Here is a 19,635-nt window from a genome sequence, read left to right as displayed (position 1 = left end):
GATGGATTATCTCGTGCTCACTAACACAGATTTTGACAGATTTTTGAACAGTATTACAACATAGAGAAGATCTTAGATCTTTGAGTTCAGCTCAAAAGTTTTGCGTTTATAATTTTGTTCAGTGTAAAAAGACACATACAGGAATCCAAGAAATGTCTTATTTGAAATGAATTGACGTTAAGTGGTTTTACTGTCTTACTAAAAGTAGATATGAAGGTGGCAATAAATCAACCAGATCTTTTGACTTTATTTCACACTTGAGACTCTTTACAGGTTGGGTTCAACTAGTGTAGGTGTTACTCACATAGATCATCCATGCTGCTTAATGGTGCATGATACAGAAACCTCAGCGAGCTTGGCCTTCCCAGCTGTGTCCTCACTCTTGTCAAACTAAAGGGGTGTCATAGCACTTATTGTTATCCTTCACTGATACACTCTTGGACACATGACTCACTTTCTGTTCTAGTGAAGAAGGAGAAGTTTGAATACTAAATCCTTTTATTCATTCATTTTTTGTCAGAATCAGAATCTCTTCCAGGTTGTTTAAAAAAAAATCCAATCTGTGCTGGGTAGCTATAGCCTGATCAAATGGTTCTGAACCTCTGTGCTTGTTAAAAGTTTCAAAAAAAAAAATTTTCCATGCTCATTATTTTTTCTATTACAAAGTTTAAAAATGTGAGAATTCATTCAACCATTCTGTGATGGAGTCCTACCGCTGCCTGACACACTGCACATACGTGGAATCCTGGATGGTTGGTTTTGGTGAAAACTTTTTAAAATATGAATTTAATTACATTTCTTTTGTGTTGAATAAAACCTCCAAACACATCAACTTTTACACTATAGCTCTGTTGATTCAGGCAGAAAGATGACTGTAAGTATGACCGTGCTAAATGCTGAGTATTTACGTCATACTTTAACTTCTAATCTCGGTCTTCGACAAATGAAATCCCTGTACTGATGAGGACGCTGGCAGAGAAACAAAAGAAACAGTAGAGAATCCCCCTGCCTGGTGTGCTAAACAAATGGGTTCAAGGATGGAGTGACACAGCTAAATACATGCTTCATCTTAAATTAATCCTCTGCAGAATTTGTTAATTGGTTCGTATGGTCCTTTGATTATTTTGGTCTAATCATGGTTAATCCACGTCTCATGCTAGCATTAGGTATTGTAGATAGATGAGTGACAGTGAAGAGGACGGCTATTTTAACTCAGAATGTAAATGTCAGCAGGCATTCTGCTGGGATCTGCCCTGATCTCTGCAAACAGATGCTCAAATTAGACACAAACTGCACACACTGAGGGGGACTTTTATCTCTCTGACCGGCTAATTACCACTATACTAAACTATACTTATACTACATATCTTAATCTGCTAATACATCAACTATAATAAAATGAATTTCTTTATGTTGATATTCAGAAACATGGCTATGTTTGGCTATACAGTCAATCTAACGAAAGACAATGTCATTAAAGATAATGCTTCACACCACTTTAATCTTCTACAATCTCACAGCGGAGAATAACATTTGTTGACTCTGGTGAGTTTCTACTTGTGCTAAGATAGAGGGTGCCGTCTGTGTCATCGCTGCGAGGTCTACTCAGATTCAGCAGCCTGAGACAGGAAATGGAAGGACAGGGAAGGAAAGGAGAGGAAAGGAAAGCAAAGTTATATCTTTTAGACATTAAAAAACAACCTACAGTCTTAAATAAAATTAAATTGTAATGGTCATCCACATACATTAAGTAAGTTAAGTATTACATTAAGTAGTTTTGTGCACTACTAGCATTCTCATCCATGTGGGAGCTGACCTTGTGCTGTGGCACTGTTATTTCTTTTGTGGACAGATCTACAGCAAACACACCTGAAGGTCACCAGCACAGCTAATGAATATTCCTTTGTCCAAAGCTGATTGTTCAGTGATTTCAATAAAAAAGAAAAAAATGCATTTGGCGCGACCCTAGACCATGATGCTTGTTGTTTTTCTGAAAATAATATACCAAAAAGTACGGCCTAGTAATAAGACAACACATGTTATGAATTGGGGCTACATGAATATGACTGAAATGGTACACAACCGGTTAAACTCTACAGGTAAATAGTAGTTCATTACTCTGTTCACAATGCAAAGTAGCAGCAAAAGATAAATGAAGGAAGAGTGATATAATAGGAGAGTAACCGTGAACTACGGTGTAAATGAAAATATACCTTGTACACAAGAAAGGAATCTGGAGTCTGTAGAAGCAAAAGTGATGCACTAACTGATAGTCATTGGTGTTTACCTATGTGATGCATAATTTGTTTCTTTGATTCTTTTTCTACATGCTTTATCAAAGGTGGGGTCTGAAATTCTAATCTATATACATCTTTTAGTCAGAGTCAGTGAGTTTCTCCTCAAGGTCTGCTAGCTGTGCGTTGTGTGTGTGTGCTAAAATATTTGGTGTTTGAACACAGCCCTCGCTTTGGAAAACAAACTAAGTGGATCGGATGGAGCCACACGACACTATTCCAGCTGTTTCAGCCATGATTTCAGACATGCTGGTGCTGTGATGTTAGCTATAGCAGCAGGAGAGTTCTGTGTGTCGCAGTCTGGAGCTGGTGTGCTGGCTCTGGGACCGTCTCGTCCTCTCTGCATGTTGGCTTTGCAGCAGAAACTCTATCGACAGTTTGCTAACCCACAACTTAGCTAGCGTTAGTCACATTACTTGTTGTGTCGTTATTTGCTCTACAGCATGGTGTTTGTCATGGTATTGGATTTCTCCAGAATCTCACACCCCACCTTCAGTGATTAATGACGTCTGCTGTTAATTTCTCAGAATGCTGACCATGTATGAAACCACTGATTAGACCTCAGGAAAGTTAGCCAATTTATGGTAGAACCCATTAAGGATGCAAATAAACTAAACCTTACCTTTCCAAACTCTCTGCTCTTGGATCTCATCTTGTTGACCTGGGACTCAGCAATGTCTGCCCTCTCCTGTGCCTCTTCCAGCTCATGCTGCACCTTCCTCAGCTTAGCAAGGTGAGCATTGGCCTGCTCCTCCTGTAGAAAAAAACAAAACCATACATAGTAAGCCATAATCATAATAAAAAAAACAGTAGATCCTATTTGTTTTTCTGGCAGAGAGAAAAGACCTTACAGCTTCTTCATTGTGCCGTTTGTACGCCTTGACTTTGAGTTGCAGCTTGTCTACTAGGTCCTGCAGTCTCAAAACAGTCTTCTTGTCCTCTTCAGTCTGGTAAGTGAGCTCTTTCACTCTCCTCTCATATTTACGGATCCCCTTGATGGCATCAGCAGCTCTCTTCTGTTCACTCTCCACTTCACCCTCCAGTTCACGCACCTGCCAGAGAAAATCCAAAACCCCACAAACTCAACCTTTATCTCAATAATGTTACATCAATCTCATTTGAACAAGCGTGATACCCGAGCTTCCAGTTTCTGGAGCTGTTTCTTGCCCCCCTTCAAAGCCAGGTTCTCAGACTCATCCAGACGGTGCTGCAGATCCTTCACAGAGGCCTCCAGGTTCTTCTTCATCCTCTCCAAGTGGCTGCTGGTGTCCTGCTCTTTCTTCAGCTCCTCTGCCATCATGGCTGCCTGCATTAACACAGAAAGTTAACCAGATGTTTGATTTGATTTTTTGTCAGAGCAAATACCAAATCAATACTGCTCATAATCAAGCTAGGCCTGACACCAACGGCATCCATAGAGGCAACCAGGCTGCTTTATAATAATCACTGTTTCTTGCAGTTACTATCACACCATATAAACCTGTACGTGCTAGATATAATTAGAGGGAAAGTGCGTAATATTTACATCAGTGATTGCCTTCTTGGCTTTTTCCTCTGCATTGCGAGCTTCTTGGATTGCATCCTCCATCTCGCCCTGCAGCTGGCTGACTTCTGCATCCAGTTTCCTCTTGGAGTTGAGGAGACTTGTGTTCTGTAGCCAAAGGATATTTAAGAAAGTTTTAATTAAAGGTGACCACTTAACGCCGATCGTCGCAAATTCGCATCACACTGCTTGCTTTCAGACTGCAGACTGAGATAGCGTTTGTATTCTCCCCATGCCAGTTTCCGCATATTTGATACGAACCTAGGAAGCTTTTGCAAGCCCTGGTTTCTCATTTATGCCCGTTGTCACTAATTTGCATCATACCTGAATTTATATCTATTCTATGTCCTATAGACAAATTACCTATCTCCACTTTAGCATCAGCTTGAAAGCAAATGAAAACACAAATTATTTATTTTCTTCTATAATTGTAAATTATTTCAGGCGTCAAGAGGTAAAACATAGTTATGCAACATTAGCATTCATTTGGGGTTTCTGAGGACCTATTCACAATTCTAATTCTGATATTCACCCTCCTTTTAGCTCTGTTTTGGTCTTCACCAACACCTGAGAAAAATGTCTAGCTTTTTAGCTGCTCAATGCTCCACTATGGTCACCAGCTAGTTGCTAACTTTGTCTGTCTGGTGTTGTCTGTCTGTTGCTAGGCAGCTAGTGCACAGCGAGTTTGTCATAGCTTTTTAAATGAAAACAGTTGCCTACTGCTGCTGGAAACAAAGTTGATTAGAGCTGTGAGACTGAACCATAACGGTAAAGGTGTGGAAAGTAAAGAGCTGAGAGAGGCTGAAACAGTCTGTAAAACGTAAGGGAACTGCAGAGTTACACAGATATTGTTAATATAAAAATATGGATTCTGGCATGGTCCATGACCAGAAGGGTCTTTAAGCTCCACTTTTGAAAACAACAGATCTCAGCACCTGACCAAGTAACTGTTCTATATGATATAATATGATATATTCTTCATTAGCATCTCAAACAAACCCCTGCAGAAATACAGATTATTATCATTTGTTTATTTAGAACAATAGATATCTTATGTCATAATGGTTCTGTCCCTTTAGATTTCAGTGTCCCTCTGTCATACGTTGTAATAATGCTGCTCACCTGAGAGTGCAGTAGCCCTACTCTCTCACAAGCATCAGCCAGTTCCTGTTCAGCTAATTTGCGGCTTCTTTCTGACTGTTCCATAGCAGCCCTGAGCTCCTCCACCTCGGCCTGCATCAGGCTGCTCCTGCGCTCCACCATGACCGCCTGCTCCTTCAGCTCCTCCTGGCTCCGCAGTGCCTCATCCAGGTGAAGGATTTGCTCCTGCAGAGAGACAGAATGGTCAAAGATGTAGGATTTGCCCTAAAATGGGGTTTAAAATCGAATCTTCTCGTGTTGAAGCAATGAACAATATTTCACTTTGAGGTGGGCTTGCATGTTCCTCAGCTGCTTCTGGGCTTCAGCGGCCTGCCGATTGGCGTGGCTCAGCTGGATCTCCATCTCATTGAGGTCGGTCTCCATCTTCTTCCTGATTCTCATGGCATCGTTCTTGCTGCGTGTCTCAGCCTCTAGTGCGGACTGCATTGTTTCGACAATGCGCTGATGGTTGCGTTTCATCTGGTCGATCTCCTCATCCTTCTCAGCCAGCCTGCGATCAACCTCTCCCTTGACTTGAGCGAGTTCCAGCTGGATACGCAGAATTTTGGATTCCTCATGTTCCAGAGAGGCCTTGAATACAGACACAAACAAGAATACATTGATAGGAATGTGGCACAAATGTGATTTAAAGGTGTAATAATGTAATAATTTCTTGATTTTAAGTGAAGTTACCTCAGCTTCTTCCAAAGCAGTCTGGATCTCTGTCTTCTCAATGTCAGTTTGTTTCTTAGTCTTCTCCAGCTCATGGATGGCTTTACCATTCTCTCCGAGTTGTTCAGTCAAATCAGAAATTTCCACTTAAAATGTAAAAATGCATCACATTTCTTCAATTTATTCTATCCTTGACATGACTTGACATATTAACATAACAAGTTTTTATTCAATATCATCAACCGTGTTGCAGATGAACCATCTTTTTAAGAAAGCGGTATCATTTTATTGTAATATACGTACGTTGCAGGTTTTTATTCTCTCGTTTGAGGACTTCAAGGTGCTCCAAAACTTCCTCGTAACAGTTCTTCATTTTGAAGAGCTCATTGCTGAGGTGGCGGGACTCCTTCTGTGATCCATCCAGCTCAGCCTGACTCTCTTCATACTTCTGCTTCCAATCCGACAGAATCTACGGAAGACACAAATTAATGCTTGTAGGTTGAGTCCCTGGTATGTTAGCCTATAGTAATCAACAATAGCGACTAGAAAAACAGACAGTTTTTGAGAATGACAGAGTTGTATTGGGAGTAATAGCGATTTTCTTTGTCACCTTATCAAAGCTTCTCTGCTTTTTATCCAGGCCAGCTCCTTGAGCATTTGCCCTTTCCACATCAGCCATGAGGTCCTCCACCTCTCCCTGCAGCCTCTGCTTCGTCTTCTCCAAAGATGAGCACTTGGCATTCGCAGCCTCGACGTTCTCCTCAGCCTCCTGCAAACGTTGGGCAAGCTTCTTCCTGAGGATAACAAAATTAAGTAAACGTAATAATTGTCATTATCTTACATTACAAATATCTAATTTCTTAATATCTATGTGTATGAGAGCAACTCTCACTTGGCTTCTTCCAATTCATCATTGCGCTGGATGGCGTCAGTCTCATATTTGGTTCTCCACTGGGCCACCTCGCTGTTGGCCTTGGACATTGCTCTCTGGAGTTCAGCCTTGGCCTCCTGCTCCTCCTCAAACTGCTCCCTCAGCAGATCACAGTCGTGACGGGCAGATTGGAGTGCATGGGCCAGCGCATTCTTAGCCTAACAGAGAGGCAGGTGTGGATTTTAGAAAGTTTTGTTAAAATTAGAATTCCTCTGGAGGCTCTTCTGCTAAGCTAAACTAATAGTCTACGGATGAAAATGTCTAACTTTTCCTATAAACCTCCCTCGTGGCCACAATAGCTGAAACTCGTTTATCAAAGTAGAAAGAAACACTGTGAAAAGTTGGAAAAGGAAATTGAGAAATATTAAGTCACACAGGTAAATCTGCTAGCCTTGCTGAGCTTCCAAGTTCAGACGCCCTTTAAGCCCCTAGACACATCAGTTAGCTTACATACCTTCAAAGATCATTAATGTCACAGACATTGTTTGGTTGCACAGAGTGCAGTAATGCAACAAACCTTTGTTTCTTCTTCAACATGCCTCTTCAGCTCCTCAATTTGCTGAGAGAAGGCCAGCTTAGCCCTCGACATCTGAGAGAGTATCGCTTCTTTCTCCTCAAGAAGACGAGAAAACTCACCTGTTAAAAGAGGTTTCAGCAAACAATGTAAGAAAAGAGAGAAGTATTTGACCAGAAAAGTCTGTTTGCCAAGATTGAACTGCGTACCATTTTCATTCTGAAGTTTGGCCCTTTGAGCATTTATTTCAGTGATCAGACGAGTGTTCTCCTCATGTTTTGTCTTGTATTCACTCAGTTGGTCTTCCAGAGAGTGACACAGCTTCTCATAGTTAATCTGTTGTATTTATAAAATAAGTTAATGAAAATTGGTCAATTTATCATGCTATATTCAATACATGTAATATCTACTGTATATATTGGTCTAGCTTACCTTTGATTTGACCATGACCTCTATATTGCCAGACAGGTCATCAATCTCCATCTTGTACTCACTCTTCTCCTTCTCCAGCTTCTGTTTGACCCGCTGAAGGTTGTCTAGCTGCTCTCCCAGCTCAGCCACGCTGTCAGCATGTTTCTTTCTTAAAGCTGCAGCGGTGGCCTCGTGGTGGAGGGTCGACTCCTCGAGGTCTCGTCTCAGTTTCTGAAACTCGGCCTCTCGCTTCTTGTTCATCTCTATCTGAGTGGCGGCGGCTCCTCCGGCCTCCTCCAGCCTCTCACTGATCTCCTCGAGCTCCCTGGAGAGGTCAGACCTTTGCTTTTCCACCTTAGCCCTGGCAGCGCGCTCCACTTCAATCTCCTCTTCCAGTTCTTCAATGCGGGCCTGGGTAACGCAGCGAACATCCTAGGTCATTCATTGACTTGCAGCAAATTTTCTGTCAACTGTCAAGTTTTCTACGAACCTGAAGCTCCTTGATCCTCTTCTGAGATTGCACAGCCAGACTCTGCTCATCCTCAATTTTGGCTACAAGTTGGCTGAATTCAAAGTCTTTCCTGTTATGCAAAACCAAACCATGCGATTAGAGAATATGCAATGCAATGTACTTACTATAATGCTTACATTGCTGCACTACTACATACTTTTTAAGGCGTTCCTCTAGCTGCTGCTTGTCATTTTCCAAATCCATTATGGATTCTTGAGTTAATTTCAGATCTCCTTCAAGCTTTCTTTTGGCTCTGTCAATATCCATCCGTATCTTTTTTTCTTGTTCCAGAGAGCCCTCAAGCTGACACATGGACACAAGTTCAGTAATTATTAAACCCTGCATTCACAGCACAATTGAAATATTATCACTTTGTGCAGTTGATATAGCAAAGGCGGCTGACAGAGCATGTAACGCTCCTTTTCACTCTCCTTTTAGCTCTGTTTTTGGTCTCCAACATCTCCTAAATGAAATATCTTTCTGAAAAGATGTCTGCTGCAATGGAAAACCACAATAATGAGAGTGGTGAGAGTAGGGATGCTGATCGTTAATTTTTTATTGATACTGATACCATTATTGAGACTGCTTAACTATCCAAGTCTTTATCGATACCACTATTGATACTTTACCTGCACGGTATGAGGAAAATATTCAATGTGGGACAGCATTGTTATATATTGATTTGACATATCATGACATATGATATGTCAAATCAATTTTAATTTCCTGGTTGTTTTTAAATTAACTATAGGATTAGAATTGAAAATTTTAAATACAACTAAATGTTGTTTCTAGAGCAGCAACATTAATGTTTACAACAGCTATGTCAGTATATAAAGCAAATATGTGCCATCACAATACTGTCAGATTTTAAGATTACAGACCAGTATATGAGACAGACAATCAGCTTTCTATTTAGCTTGTTTGTAACATCTGGGTAATGCCAAGTTAATGTTAGCTGTGCTTGTATAAAACACACAGGATGACTGAGGACAGAGCAGTTTAAATTAACCCCTCCACATGTTTACCCTACATACAGGTGTATTGATAAATGTCTTTTTACTTTATCAATAAATAACATTAGGTTTCTTAATCCTTGCATTTCAAGTTAAATCAGATTTGACACTCGAGAATGTTACATTATAGGACCCGCTAGTCTTGATAGCAGCAGTATGCAACACTGCGATGCTCTGTAGCACGGAGGGGAACTGGTGATCAGGTGATAATTCTCTGTGGGTTCATTATACAGTCATTTGATTGTTTACAGAGAACTTTGGTGGAATCGACTTTTCATTCCACGCATTCTTCTTCCTTGTCAAAACCTGCCATTTGTGTTACCCACAACGCAACTTGACCGCTGACAGTTTTGAAGCCTTATGCTAGTAGGACCAAATGTTTTTTTCTTTGTCAAACTTGTAGTCTTCAGACCCATCAGAAGCTGACTCAAGTGACATCACTTGAAGACATTTGACTTCACACAGCTCCCTCTAGAGCCACAAACAAACTATACAACTTTTTTTCACATATGCAGTCGGAGTCTCCAACACCACAGACTCTGATGTGTAAAATCATTAGAGTTCCCCTTTTGCTGAAAAAAAATTGATTAGAGCCCCTTTAAGTTACACATGTTATGATTTCCTAAAGTTAATGGCCATAGATTTACATCATCGACTTGTTGCTCCAGCTTGATCTTGGCTTTGGTCAAAGAGTTGACTTTGTCTTCCTCTGCTTGCAGGTCATCCAGTGTCTGCTGGTGGGCCTCCTGCAGAGCCAACTTCTCCTTGGATATCTTGGCGATGGTGTCATCAAGAGAAGACATCTCCTCAGTCAGATTCTTCACCTGAATGTGAAGCAAAGAGCAATCTGTTAGTAAGAGTTTAAATGTCTGGGTTTGGTGTTCAGATGACCACCCAGCAGACACACACCTTGTTTTCAGTGGCATGTTTTTCCTTCTCCACTTTAGCCAAGGTGAGCTCCAAGTCATCAATGTCTTTCTTCAGCTCAGAGCACTCGTCCTCCAGCTTCCTCTTCATGGCGGTCAGCTCGGCGTTCACCTCCTCCTCATCCTCCAGTCTCTCGCTGAGTTCTTTGGTCTTTGCCTCCAGCAAAATCTTGTTCTTAATCAGGCCCTCACATCTTTCCTCTGCATCTACCAGACTCTCACTTTCCTGTTCAATAAAGACACAATTTGTATTTATGTAATGGGCAGTTCTACAAAAGAGCATGCTGTAGCCATTATATGGCAAGACTTCGAGTACATTAACAGTAATTGGTTTGCAAAAAGTGTGTTTTCTCTACTTACAGACTGAATCTGCAGACACAAGTCATTCTTCTCCTGAAGCAGGGAAACCATTTTGGCTTCCAGTTCCTTCCTCTTAGCCTCAGCTTTGGCTAAATCCTCCTTACACTTGGCGAACTCCACTTTCATCATGGCCATCTCCTTCTCAGTCTCAGCACTCCTCAAGAGTGGCTTGATCTTAAAGTAAAGCTTCATCCATGGCCAGTGTTTCACATTCATGAAGGAGCGAATGTTGTATTGGACAATATAAATGGACTCTCTGGAAAGTGATGGAGTTCATGCTTAGTTTTCAGTTAAATAAGTATGTTCATAGATCTAAGGTGTGATATTTTTATAATCTATGATTTTAATCTACCATAATTGTGATTACCTCCTCTCCATCATTTTCTGAAACTCCTTCCTTCTGAGGAAGCCCCGACACAAGGCTTGAGTAATGGTGATGAGAGTGGCCAGTTTGTCATCCCTCATCTCTTCTAGTAGACCCAAGAGCCCGGCTTTGAAGAACACCTTCAGGAAATAGGAATTAGGATATACAATGCTCAAAAGAATAAAGGGAACACAAAATAACACATCCTAGATCTGAATGAATGAAATAATCTCATTAAATACTCCTTTCTTTACATAGTTGAATGTGCTGACAACAAAATCACATAAAAATTATCAATGGAAATCAAATTTATCAACCCATGGAGGTCTGGATACTCAAAATCAAAGTGGAAAACCACACTACAGGCCGATCCAACTTTGATGTAATGTCCTTAAAACAAGTCAAAATGAGGCTCAGTAGTATGTGTGGCCTCCACGTGCCTGTATGACCTCCCTACAACGCCTGGGCATGCTCCTGATGAGGTGGCGGATGGTCTCCTGAGGGATCTCCTCCCAGACCTGGACTAAAGCATCATGGATGGAGCGAGACATGATGTCCCAGATGTGCTCAATTGGATTCAGGTCTGGGGAACGGGCGGGCCGGTCCATAGCATCAATGCCTTCCTCTTGCAGGAACTGCTGACACACTCCAGCCACATGAGGTCTAGCATTGTGTTGCATTAGGAGGAACCCAGGGCCAACCGCACCAGCAGATGGTCTCACAAGGGGTCTGAGGATCTCATCTCGGTACCTAATGGCAGTCAGGCTACCTCTGGCGAGCACATGAAGGGCTGTGCGGCCCCCCAAAGAAATGTCACCCCACACCATTACTGACCCACCACCAAACCGGTCATGCTGGAGGATGTTGCAGGCAGCAGAACGTTCTCCACGACGTCTCCAGACTCTGTCACGTCTGTCACATGTGCTCAGTATGAACCGATTTTCATCTGTGAAGAGCACAGGGCGCCAGTTGCGAATTTGCCAATCTTGGTGTTCTCTGGCAAATGCCAAACGTCCTGCACGGTGTTGGGCTGTAAGCACAACCCCCACCTGTGGACGTCGGGCCCTCATACCACCCTCATGGAGTCTGTTTCTGACCGTTTGAGCAGACACATGCACATTTGTGGCCTGCTGGAGGTCATTTTGCAGGGCTCTGGCAGTGCTCCTCCTGCTCCTCCTTGCACAAAGGTGGAGGTAGAGGTCCTGCTGCTGGGTTGTTGCCCTCCTACAGCCTCCTGCACGTCTCCTGATGTACTGGCCTGTCTCCTGGTAGCGCCTCCGTGCTCTGGACACTACGCTGACAGACACAGCAAACCTTCATGCCACAGCTCGCATTGATGTGCCATCCTGGATGAGCTGCACTACCTGAGCCACTTGTGTGGGTCGTAGACTCTGTCTCATGTTTACCACTAGAGTGAAAGCACCGCCAGCATTCAAAAGTGACCAAAACATCAGCCAGGAAGCATAGGAACTGAGAAGTGGTCTGTGGTCACCACCTGCAGAACCACTCCTTTATTGGGGGTGTCTTGCTAATTGCCTATAGTTTCCATCTGTTGTCTATTCCATTTGCACAACAGCATGTGAAACTGATTGTCATTCAGTGTTGCTTCCTAAGTGGACAGTTTGATTTCACAGGAGAGTGATTGACTTGGAGTTACATTGTGTTGTTTAAGTGTTCCCTTTATTTTTTTGAGTACTACAACAAAAAACTACAGTCTTAACATCAGTGTTTAGATATGTTATAAATGGCAACACTTGAAAGTGCAGTAAAAAGCCCGCCTTTTCAAGCCTTTAAAATGCTCTAAAAGCTCTGTGCCTTTGTGTGTTTTCATAATCTCAACACAGTGAACCGTAAAAATGGGAATGGGAAATCTCTCCTTGAAGGCATTCACTGTGTTGCACTCACGAAACCAGCCTTACTTTGACACCTCCACACCTGTTCAACCACTGCCGAGTCAGATGGTCTGTTCCGAACAGTTAGAGAATATTCACAGATGCTGCCTCTTGCTATTTCGGCAAGGGGTTTTCAGACCCTGTTCGACTATCCCACAAGCCCTACACTTCCAACTGAGGCTCTTAGTCACATTCAAAATAATTTACCTTGGTATGCCCAAACTTGTACTGTGTGTGATCCACATCAATTGACCCGAGGAGCTTCTCTGCAGCTTTCTTGTTGTCAATGAATTGTCCCTCAGGTATCACACTAGCATTCAGTATTTTATACCTACAGGAAAACACTCGTTAGAATTTTATTTTTTTAATTCCCAAAAAGCCTAATCTTTGCTTCTTACCTTTGCTTGAAGTCCCCGTACAAGATTCTGCTCGGGAAGCCCTTCCTGCAGATCCTGATTCCTTCCAGCACACCATTACATCGCAGCTGATGGATAACCAGATGGTGTTCCATAATCCCTAAAGTTTAGCCAGAGCCACCTTATAATCAAGCTGCCTGAGATACAAATTCAAATGGTCTGATAAGGAATGTTTATAAGATAACATTACTGAAATACCTGGAGTTTTAGTTTCATTTGGAATCAGACACCTAACAAAATGAGGATGAGTGCTCTTGAGATTTGTCATTAGCTTCCCCAGATTCTCCTGTTAGAGATAATCAGTGTCATTACTTTGTTACAGAAAAGTAAACTAATATTGCTCTACCTTAATATTTGTGTGAAAATGAATGCCACAAATTAAAAGTATTATTTTAGTTTGCGGTTACCCGGAAGAGGGCTGACACCGTCTGGAAGGATGAGCCCTTCTTCTTTGCTGCTTTCTTAGCAGTACCAGCTCCGCCACGTCCTCCACCCGCATTATCTAGAAGAAGAAATGTTTTTATCTACATTAAAAGGCTGAACCTTGACATAAAAACATGCAGGATTTACACAGTCTTCGTCCTGTCTCACATTCTTACCGTCAGATGAAGAATAGGTAGAATATAGGAAAGCCAGGAGTTTGAGGCCAGCTTTCTGGTAGAGCTGGACTACAGTCTCATTCAGCGGGTCCTTGTTCTTGTCCAACCAGCCTGTGATGCTGTAGTCCACAGTGCCAGCATAGTGCACCAGGGAGAAGTGAGCCTCAGCCTTGCCTTTGATAGGTTTGGGCTTCTGGAAGTTGTTGGATTTTCCAAGATGTTGGTCATAAAGCTTGTTTTTGAAGGTGGTGTCTGATGCCTTGGGAAACATACACTCCTCTTCAAGGATGGAAAAGATGCCCATTGGCTGTTGAGGACAAAAAGTTTTTATTTTTGTTTTAACACAAAAAGCCATTTACTGTAGGATTTTATTTCAGTGACTTTGTATTATATTATATCTATATGAACAAACCTTTTCAATGAGCTCTATACAGGCAGCTAGGTCCATCCCAAAGTCAATGAATTCCCACTCGATGCCTTCCTTCTTATACTCTTCTTGCTCCAGTACAAACATGTGATGGTTGAAAAACTGTTGCAGTTTCTCGTTGGTGAAATTGATGCACAGCTGTTCGAGACTGTTATACTGCAAAACAAGCCATTTAGAACTTAATACACATTATTTATTATACAGTCCAGTAAATACACTGCTTAAAGCAAACTTACATCAAAGATTTCAAACCCAGCAATGTCCAGGACTCCGATGAAGAACTGCCTGGGTTGCTTGGTGTCCAGCATCTGATTAATGCGCAGGACCATCCACATGAACATCTTCTCATAAACTGATTTGGCCAAAGCACCAATAGAATTGTAGACCTGCACAATGGCATGCACCATGATACATTTGAACAATATGAAGTATTATATGACCTTATATTATACACAATGAATGTCACATGCAATTTTGTCATGCAAACTCTCATCTTATACGATGGATGGATGATGGATATGACAGTATGTGTTGTGTTGCATGAGAATATGTGTGAGAGATGCTTTATTTCTGTGTTTTGTGTTGTCTTGTAAAGCTGCAGAACGGACACACAAATTTCCCTTCAGGGACAATAAAGTATATCTTATCTTATCGTATCTTATCTTAAAGTGGCATTAATAAATTTTTTGGGTCAAATGGCAGTTTTTTGTAATAGTGTAGTTTATTTTATTGTTGTATTACTACATTTATTTCAGTAAAATATCTGACTTATTCTCTGCTACTGGTAGTTTGTCAGTCTTTTCCAACAGACATGTGCAGTACTTTGTAATAATGTGAGGCAATAAAAGCTACATGGTTAAGGTTAGGGAAAAAATCTTCTTCATGGTTAAAAGAATCCGACACTGACTGTAGTTAAAGAGGGAGGATGTGAACTGTGGCCTCTAAACTTCAGACATGAGACTGAAAGAACACCAGAGCGCAGACAGACAGAAAGCATTAAGCTGAAATCACAGCATGACGTTATAGCAAATGAATGCAAACAATTTCCTATTTACAACTCCAGCAGACTTGGAGCAACATTAGCATTCATTTGAAGAGCAGTTTTCACCCTTTTACCTCTGTTTTGATCTACACCAACGAATAATATGGCTCTTTATGAGCTAGTTGTTTTGACAGCTATTTGGTGACTGTGGGTTTATCAGCACTGTTTTGCAGAAAATGATAACAGGGTTTATAGGGTGGAGTTTGCAGGCAGGACAACCAAAACAATGAGCTAAAGGAATCTTGAAAGCTATAGAGCTGCAGAGTTGAGTGTTCAACACTACTTGCAACCCATTTCAGATTACACCGTAATTTCATTATTGTAAATATAATAAATATTGATAAGCTCAGTTTAAGGTTATTGTAGCATTCTTTTCTCCCAACTCCATAGTATTAGCCACAATAAGTTGATTGAGGTAAACATAAACTATGATAGGGAGTAATATTCTACTTATAAGAGGTAATTCATTTTTTCATAATGGTTTACTAACACACGTGTACCTGCTGAACAGTCTGCCCTTTGGTCACATACTCATTCCCAACCTTCACTCTCGGGTAACACAGGGCTTTCAGCAGGTCTGCAGAGTTCAGACCCATCAGGTAAGCTGCTTTGTCAGCCACTGATCAAAGAAAAAGATAAAGAGAACCATAAAACAGAGTGTGATAGCAGTGAGGAAAATTACATAAGAAGGAAATATATATATATATATATATATATATATATATATATATATATATACACACAGTACCAAACAGAAAAGACTATCATAAAAAGAAAAAGAGGAGAAGAAAAAGTTAAATCCAATAAATAACATTTACCCTCTGTACCATCTGGCTCTGCCTGCTCCTCCCTCTGCTTCTGCTTGAACTTCATATTCCCATAATGCACCACAGCACCTGTTAGCTTGTAGATGCCAATCCTCTCCTCTCCAGTGAAGCCTAGGATGTCAATAGCACTCTGAAAGCACATCATGAGAAGGCTGATGTAAAAAAAAAAAAAAAAAATACTGTGAACGTAAGCAGCAATGGGAAAAACAGATTGCAAATTTGACTCACATCCGTGGCCATCAGCTCCTCACTGTCATCAATACTGGCCACGCTGATCTCCCCTTGGCTAACGAATGGGTAGTCGAAGGGATTGGTGGTGATGAGGAGAGTCTCTGGATGGAAAAAGAATGTGGCAGTCAAATCCAAGCCTTGCAATATAAACACACTGTGCATACCATTTCACTTACAACACACAGAGTACAGAGAGTTGCACAAATTTACATTTGACATACAGAAACACTCTGAGACTGATCGCCCTTATGTTACCTATCAGCTCAGGCTTCTTGTTGGACATGATTTGGTAGAAAATGTGATAGCTCCTCTCTGCAGCCAGCTGAAAGGTTACTCTGGATTTTTCCAACAAGTCTGTGAAGGAAAACTAGATGAACCTGAAGAAAAGCCTCCAACAACAGAACATTACATGTCTCTCTTGTATTCTGACTCACAAGTTTCAATATCAGCAGAAGACAGTTTTCCTGTAGTTCCAAAGTGGATTCTTATGAATTTGCCCTGAAAGAGAAAAAAACATATTATTATTATTAATTAGAATATTATTAATAAAATTATTAATATAGAGGAAAAACTCTCATCCATTTGTTGTGGGCACTACCAAAATCTTTATGTTTTCACTCACAAAACGTGAGGAATTATCATTTCTGACAGTTTTGGCATTTCCAAAGGCTTCTAGCAGTGGATTAGCAGAGATGATCTGGTCCTCCAGATTCCCCTTCAGCAACAGAAAGAACAAAATAAGTGATTTGGTTACAAATATATGCATTGAAAGGTTAAAGAGTATAAATTCATTCTTATGTTACGTGTAATTTTCCAGAGGCAGCAGCATCTTTTTTCCTGTCGCCAGAACCTGCGATTGTCGCAAAGTACTGGATGACCCGTTTGGTGTTGACAGTCTTTCCCGCACCAGATTCTCCGCTACAGAAAAATACACACCAGAAACGTTTACTTTCCTCTTTGATATAAAGGATCAAAGATAGGTTGCTACATTTGCATCAACATGCAGCTTACGTGATAAGGATGGACTGGTTTTCTCTATCTACAACAAATGAGATCATAGTCACATTAGAGAGGTGCCATGCAGTGCATCTGCATAAAATACAATTTTCCAATTTCAGTTTACCAGTAAGCATGGACTGATAGGCGTTGTCTGAGATGGAGAAGATGTGTGGGGGAGCCTCCTGGCGCTTTTTACCCCTGTAGGCCACCACTACCTCTTGGTTGTACACTGGGAGCCACTTGTAAGGGTTCACAGTGACGCAGAACAGTCCAGAGTAGGTCTGAATAGTGCAAAATAAGACATTTGTTTGAGTAAGCGTGGATTTGGTGATTTGCAGGTCAAAATATGTTTAATAAGTTTAAATTAGACATCTAAAAATCCTTCAGGCTAAGGGGACAAGTGGACCCAAACCATGTCAAGACGATTACGCCTGTGTGGAATCATCTGCATTACTTCTCATTTATTCAAGGTTCATCTGTCCAGCCCAGTATCTTAGGCAGTAGGTCCATATAGGACTATTCTGCACTTTACATTTGTCAAATGCCAACTTCAGTGCCAATGCAGGAAGTAGTGTGCCCCATATGGAATGAGGCAGAAATGTGTGCAGGGTGGGGAGCTAGATGGCAATTAGCTAGCCTGACATTCATGCAGGAGACCACAATTTATGTGGCACACACAGACCTCCTGAACCCCTATGCACATCTCCAAATTAAGAATGGGCATTTTTCTGCACAGTGGTAACTTCATTAATTATTCATATCATTTATTAATTATCCAGTCCCAGTGACATGATAGATCAGGATCTAATGGTAAATTGTATTCTGTACTTTTGTACACATTTAAACACATAAACACATTTATTATTAAATTTAGGAATACTATTTTTTAAATCCCTGTCTTGAACTTTGACACTTGAAGTGCATAAAATGGAATCTTTGTCAGGCCAGAGGAGACGAGGCATTTTCAGCATCATACATCACAAACTTACTGCAGCTCTAATGGTGGTCTACATGGTCTCTGGCACTGTGTGGAAATGACGATCATCAACTACAGTAAATGTTGCATCACTCACATAAATCATCCACGCTGCGTAACGCTCTTTGAGGTTAAACAGCACAGAGGCCTCATTGAGGTGGGTCATCATGGCCATGTCCTCGATCTTGTCAAACTTGGGCGGGTTCATGGGGAAGACTTCGTCATCCTTCACTGTTACAACCTGTGAACAGAGACGTGCCTTTGGTCGGCAGAACAATATGGAGAGCACGTGGATGATTTGCCTCGTCCACAGCTAACGTACCTGTCCTGCATCCGTTTTAACGGTCGCTTTGCCGCCGTCTTTGCTTTGCAGAGACCCTTTAACAAACAGCTCCTTTGGATCCACCACAAACACTGCAGTTTTAGCATCAAAGGGCCTGTTTTGGGCTTCGATTCTCTCTCGTTCGGGTCTCCTTAGGTATGAGGCAGCCTCCCCAAACACACTCATTTCAGCATCCGAACTCATTTCTGCAACACACCCCAGAGGGGACTGAAAGGTCCAGGGTTACAGGTTAAAATGGAGATTGTAGTAACTGGATAATAATTGATATCAGTCATCAGAATCAATATCAACTCTTACCTCCGTGGGCTACAAAAGGTCTGCTTATGTATCCTCCACCTAGAGTCAACAGATCCAGAAGGAAGATGAAATCCTACCAGTAAAGACAGTATCTATCACGCCCACGCAACAATGAAACAGAAGCGTGTCCTCACCAGCAGAAGTCTCAGCTGAAAAATGTGGACACCGTTGACCCTTACTGCTTTTATAAGGGCCCTTCTTGGTGCATTGGGAGACACAGCAAACACTTATATTTAGGTCAAAGCCCCTAAAGCATGTGGGTGGAGAGAAGTGATTAGTTTGGCATGTGATATCATGAAGATGTGACAGAGCTTTTGTTATAAATCCGTGGAGGGGAGCAACTGCAGTGCAAGAAAAGAATGAATGCCAAAGGAGGGTGACCTCTGCCAGAGATCCAGATCCACATAGATGCTGAAATGTTCCAAGCACGCAGAGACCAACACCGTGTTTGTTTAGCATCTTCATTGCTGTGTTTGGAAAATTATGTTTAAAGTTAACTGACTAAGCATGTTCTGGGAGAATACATTTGCTGTCTTTCCAAAAGGAAATGAGAGGATTAATATCTGTGTGTGATCTAACTAGACTAGCTTACTGTAGCACTAACCCTGAACCCTAAAAGCTTAGTATTGTTTGTTGCAAGAAACGTGGCATCATGTCGTGTCGTAACTCGCCAAGAAATTGTTCCCCTTAACGTCCCCTTTAAACCGCAAATTAGTTTTTAATTTTTACATTTCTGTTTCTGTGTATAACTAACAAACGAGATGTAACTTTTTTTTTCTTTCCACTGTTTCCAAATGTTCAGACTTTATGCTAGGCTAGGCTAACCATGCACACCCAGATTCCAGCTCTGTACTTAATGCACAGACGGTGGAGAGTGGGATCAATCTTCTCATCTAATTCTCAG

General features: G+C 41.4%; 1 protein-coding gene across 1 annotated transcript; it reads right to left on the bottom strand.

Moving 5' to 3' along the window:
- Positions 1-1,474: 1,474 nt before the first annotated feature.
- LOC119915453 (myosin heavy chain, fast skeletal muscle-like) lies at positions 1,475-18,617 on the bottom strand. The gene is made up of 38 exons (XM_038734989.1): positions 18,414-18,617; positions 18,189-18,332; positions 17,240-17,396; positions 17,128-17,155; positions 16,920-17,034; positions 16,739-16,831; positions 16,551-16,614; positions 16,372-16,470; positions 16,114-16,217; positions 15,877-16,015; positions 15,559-15,677; positions 14,253-14,402; positions 14,002-14,172; positions 13,590-13,896; positions 13,398-13,492; positions 13,189-13,276; positions 12,973-13,090; positions 12,782-12,905; positions 10,686-10,822; positions 10,319-10,574; positions 9,942-10,184; positions 9,680-9,856; positions 8,174-8,319; positions 7,996-8,086; positions 7,527-7,916; positions 7,304-7,430; positions 7,098-7,216; positions 6,542-6,738; positions 6,260-6,443; positions 5,953-6,118; positions 5,671-5,795; positions 5,260-5,568; positions 4,960-5,163; positions 3,820-3,945; positions 3,430-3,600; positions 3,146-3,346; positions 2,917-3,048; positions 1,475-1,619 (listed from the first exon to the last, which is right to left on the bottom strand). The coding sequence occupies exons 1-38, from the start codon at positions 18,615-18,617 to the stop codon at positions 1,602-1,604; spliced, it is 5,838 nt and encodes a 1,945-aa protein (XP_038590917.1). The 3' UTR covers positions 1,475-1,601.
- Positions 18,618-19,635: the final 1,018 nt, after the last annotated feature.

Source organism: Micropterus salmoides, unplaced genomic scaffold (assembly GCF_014851395.1).
Source record: "Micropterus salmoides isolate LMB-PRFRI ecotype aquatic unplaced genomic scaffold, ASM1485139v1 Ms_hic_scaffold_21, whole genome shotgun sequence".
NCBI lineage: Eukaryota > Metazoa > Chordata > Actinopteri > Centrarchiformes > Centrarchidae > Micropterus > Micropterus salmoides.
This window is presented reverse-complemented; position numbering and strand designations above follow the sequence as displayed.